Genomic DNA, 4,613 nt, shown 5'->3' with positions numbered 1-4,613 from the left:
TAGACTCTAACGTGAGCTTCTGTTAGTAGGTTTACACTTAACACTTAAAGAGTTAAAAGACTTAAAGACATGGGCTTGGACATATTTTTAAAAACATGGGCCTTAAACAATCATGTGAAATAAGTAGATCAAAAATCAAATTAATGATAAAAAGGTATAAAATATTTATAATTATTTATGCGAAACTAATAATATACATATAAATAATTATAAAATTTATGTATATAATTTATCGGTTTGGTTCAGTTATTTATTCGGTTATTTTTTATAAGAACCATAACTAAACCAAATATTATTGGTTTTTAAAATTTAAAATCAAATCAAACCAAACCAAACCAAATGTCGGTTTTTTTATTCGGTTTGGTTAAATTTTCGGTTTGGTTTTGGTTTTAACCAAAACTGTGAATAGCCCTAGAGAGAACATGATTAAATATGTTATGAGAGTAAAATAACAAAAATACTACTCTTATAAATGTTTTCTTAATAGACTTGTAATTGAAAAATGCGAGAAATATTTTGAGACGGAGGGACTATTATGCAGTTGTATATTTCTTTTTATCCATTCAAGTAGACTCCCCCTTGTGCTATTTTAAAACATTCGAATACCAAGAAAGTGGAGAAAAGTAGAAAAAGAAAACCCAAAGCCACCAAACAAAAATCATCGAAATCTCCTCCTTTCAGTCCCAACCTCAAATCAAAATAAAATTACATATATTACTACATACAGTATATAAAAAAAAGGACAAGCGTGACATCCACTCTGATAAAATCTCTTTCTTTTTTCTTTCTGTTTTTGAAAACCGAGTCTCTGTGTATAGTACTACTACTCCTATGCTTTTCTTCACACAATCAGACAAAAAAAGAGTGAGATAGAGATAAGAACAATGAAAATATACATGGTGAAAAACCTCTGTTTCCCTCTCTGTTTTGTATAATGAGCCTTAAAGAACAGATTTTTTTTTAGAAGGATGGCAATAGAACACAGTGAGCATCAAGAAGTGTCTCAATCTTTCCTTTTAGATGCACTTTACTGTGAAGAACAAGAAGAAAAATGGGGTGATTTGTTAGATGATGATGATGATGAAGAAAAATCTGAAAAATCTAGTTCTTTAATGCCTTTGCTTCTATTAGAACAAGATTTGTTTTGGGAAGATGAAGAGTTACTTTCACTTTTTTCTAAAGAAAAGGAAACCCAATGTTGCTTTGAAAGTTTACAAAATGACCCTTTTCTTTGTTCTGCTCGTGTAGATGCTGTTGGATGGATTTTAAATGTGAATGCTCATTATGGTTTCTCTGCATTGACTGCCATTTTAGCCATTAATTACCTAAACAGGTTTCTTTCAAGCCTTCAGTATCAGAAAGATAAACCATGGATGATTCAACTTGCTGCTGTTACTTGTCTTTCTTTAGCTGCTAAAGTTGAAGAAACTCAAGTTCCCCTTCTTTTAGACTTTCAAGTAAATACCTTTTTTTTTCTTGATTTACAAATTTCACTTAAAAAAGAGTATGATTTATTATTTTCTTGATATTTTTTTCAGGTTGAGGATGCAAAATATGTGTTTCAAGCAAAGACAATTCAAAGAATGGAGCTTTTGATTTTGTCTTCACTAAAGTGGAGAATGAATCCAGTGACTCCACTTTCATTTCTTGATCATATTATAAGGAGGCTTGGGTTAAAGAACAATGCTCACTGGATATTTCTTAGAAGATGTGAAAGTTTACTTCTCTCTGTCATGGCTGGTAATTATTATTAAGCTCAGCAGTTTCTTTTTTGTGGAATCTTATTTTGACTAAAGATTAGATTTTTCGATGATAACAAGAAAAAACAAAGTAACAGAAGAAACCCCTTTTGATTTTCCTTTTTGTTTTGTGCATAATAATAATACAGATTGTAGATTCGTACGTTATATGCCTTCTGTATTGGCCACTGCAATTATGCTTCACGTTATTCATCAAGTTGAGCCTTGCAATGCTGTTGACTACCAAAATCAACTTCTTGGGGTTCTCAAAATTAGCAAGGTAGGTCTAAAATTAATTTGGTCTTTGCCCTTTTCTTCATACTGTACTTTTTGTTCTTATTTCTTTTATGTTGTTTGTTGTTATTGCACCTAACATGGTGAAAAAGTCATTAAAACAGCCATTAAATGCTCTACCTGTTTTGTACACAGGAGAAGGTGAATAATTGCTTTGAACTCATTTCTGAAGTGAACTCTAAGCCTATTATTTCACACAAGCGCAAATATGATGAAAATCCAACTAGTCCAAGTGATGTAATTGATCCATTTTACAGTTCAGAGAGCTCAAAAGATTCATGGGGCTTGGATTCTTTTTCTTCATATTTGCCTGTGTTCAAGAAAAGCAGAGTCCAAGAACAACAGATGAAATTGGGATCATCATTGAGCAGAGTTTTTGTGGAAGCTGTTGGTAGCCCTCATTAAATATCAATGACCTTATTATCTCTTCTTTGTTGCCAGTAATATTTTATTCATATTCAGAAGTATTTCCTTTTATGTCATTTTCAAAATTTACATGAAAAAAAAAAAGGAAAAAAAAGAAGGGCTTAGCTGGTGGTGGTTGCAGTTGGCAGAGAAGAGGACTGGCTTTTTTGGCAACACTGTAAGCTAATACTGGAAAGCCAGAGAGAGAGAGAGAGGAGTTGAAGGGAAAAGACAGAATATCTGCACACTTTGTTTTTCTCTCTATTCATATCAAAATTTCTATCTTATGTGGACATATTTATATTTCCTTACTACATAAACATAAATTCATGAAGATTTTGTTTATTTCCTGTATGTACTCCCATTCCCCTTTTTATACCCTTCCATATACTCGTATGCTTGTACTCTTTTTGTGGTTCTCTTTGCGGGGGAGGAGATAACCTCAAAAAATTCATATAACATGTACAAAATTTAGTGTCCATAACCTCAAAAAATTCATATAACATGTACAAAATTTAGTGTCCAATGACTTCAAATTTTAAATCTACCTCAGTCTTTTCGAACATGTGAACTAGAATCCAAGAAATTGTCGATGTATAGGTAATAAAAGTAGAGTTTAACTTGTACTGTCAACCGTGTAAAAAATGAATTGTGAAATAGGGTTATATACACAAGTGTAGAAATTTTCAACTCATATAAAGGAATGGACAAAGTATTGAAGTTACCTGCATTATATATTGAAGAATTCTACATGACTAGGCCAAGTTTATTGGTTATAGTATATTCGCACTGTATTTTTTATGGTAATGAGAACATAGAACAGAGGAATACAGAAAGGAATCACAACAGCAGACTTTTAGACTATTTTGGCAAGAGAATAAGAACTTGAAGTTGATTATATACAAGAACTCATGTAATGAAAACACAAGAGAACAGACTAAGGATCTAGGTGATTATATACATTGACTGTCTGAACTAGGGCTGTGCATGTTAACGGTTAAACCAATAACCCGAACCGATTATTGGGTTATTGGGTTAATGGTTCGGGTTAATGGATTACCGGTTCGGGTACCGGGTGGTGTTTTTGGGTTATTGGCTTATTGGGGTGCTGCATTTTTATGAGATTAAATGGAAGGAGAAATTTACTACTTGTTTCCTTTTAGAATGTCATAAGCTAGTTTATTCTTGGAGTTGAAGAGAACTGGAAAGCAGATTTGCTTGTACACTGTGATCTTGGATCTACACTATTCATTAGACTGTTTACTTTTTTTAATTCTGAGGGAGTATAGATTAGTATACTATTCAGTGGTCGTTGGGAAATTATACAAAGTCATGAGTGTTATCTTTGCTAAATCATTGGAAAAAGTAGTTTCGAAACAATTAAAACGAGTGTGCATTATCATCTCGTTATCATTGCTAGGTAATTCGAAAAGGTTGGTGGTTTTGCCTTTGTATTTCTTCTTGCTTTGCCGTGCCCACAGTCACGATGCAGCATTGTTTTGAGTATGATAGAGCCATAACAAATCATTAAATTTCTTGTAGTAGTAAATGTAACTTAAGATTATTCTTGGATCTTGGTACAAGAAGTGGTTCCCTGTGCATGATTTTGCTTGTACAAAGTGGTCAAGCCATTTTTTTGTTGTGTGAAATCTTAACGGTTAAACCGATAACCGAACCGATAACATAAAACAACCGATTAACCGATAACCCATTAACCGATATTTTAACGGTTCTTTAACGGTTTAACATATCTACAAACCGATAACCAATAAGTTAAACCGATAATTTTGAAACCCGAACCGAACCGACCGATATGCAGCCCTGGTCTGAACACAATCAAAGTTGATATGAAGAGTTAAAGTATATACATAGGTCTATCATCAATGTCACTTGATAAAATTGAAGTTGTGCAGAATTTGAACTCATTGACAAAACTGACCTTATTCTGTGACAAAACATATACTACTATGTGATTCACCAGAATTTAAACTCATTGACAAAAATGAAGTTGCTCAGGTCTTAAGGTTCGTTCGGCCAACGAGGTTTATGCCAATACATGCTAAATTATGGTAACAACTTTTGAAGGTTGCTAATAAAAGTTAAATAAATCTCATGTCACAAATTCATTCCAAATCCTCTAGTCTTTACTCTTATGTCTCATACTTTTGGTCCTTT

The 4,613-nt window shown here is 32.8% G+C and overlaps 1 protein-coding gene across 1 annotated transcript; it reads left to right on the top strand.

Annotated features, from left to right (window-relative positions):
• The first annotated feature begins 587 nt into the window (after positions 1 to 587).
• Positions 588 to 2,783, top strand: LOC132064863 (cyclin-D3-1). Its single transcript, XM_059458012.1, has 4 exons — positions 588 to 1,457; positions 1,539 to 1,740; positions 1,889 to 2,019; positions 2,169 to 2,783. Exons 1-4 carry the CDS (start codon positions 969 to 971, stop codon positions 2,436 to 2,438), a joined length of 1,092 nt encoding a protein of 363 aa, XP_059313995.1. The 5' UTR covers positions 588 to 968; the 3' UTR covers positions 2,439 to 2,783.
• Positions 2,784 to 4,613: the final 1,830 nt, after the last annotated feature.

The sequence above is a fragment of the Lycium ferocissimum genome, chromosome 7, assembly GCF_029784015.1.
Source record: "Lycium ferocissimum isolate CSIRO_LF1 chromosome 7, AGI_CSIRO_Lferr_CH_V1, whole genome shotgun sequence".
NCBI classification, from domain to species: Eukaryota; Viridiplantae; Streptophyta; class Magnoliopsida; order Solanales; family Solanaceae; genus Lycium; species Lycium ferocissimum.
The sequence above is the reverse complement of the archived record's forward strand: the minus strand, read 5'-3'. Positions and strand labels throughout refer to the sequence as shown.

Coding starts and splice junctions, on each gene's coding strand:
- LOC132064863 (XM_059458012.1), top strand. CDS start 969: ATGGCAATAGAACACAGTGAGCATCAAGAAGTGTCTCAATCTTTCCTT. Junction 1,741..1,888: donor ACTTCTCTCTGTCATGGCTG/GTAATTATTATT, acceptor ATAATAATACAG/ATTGTAGATTCGTACGTTAT. Junction 2,020..2,168: donor GGGTTCTCAAAATTAGCAAG/GTAGGTCTAAAA, acceptor TTTTGTACACAG/GAGAAGGTGAATAATTGCTT.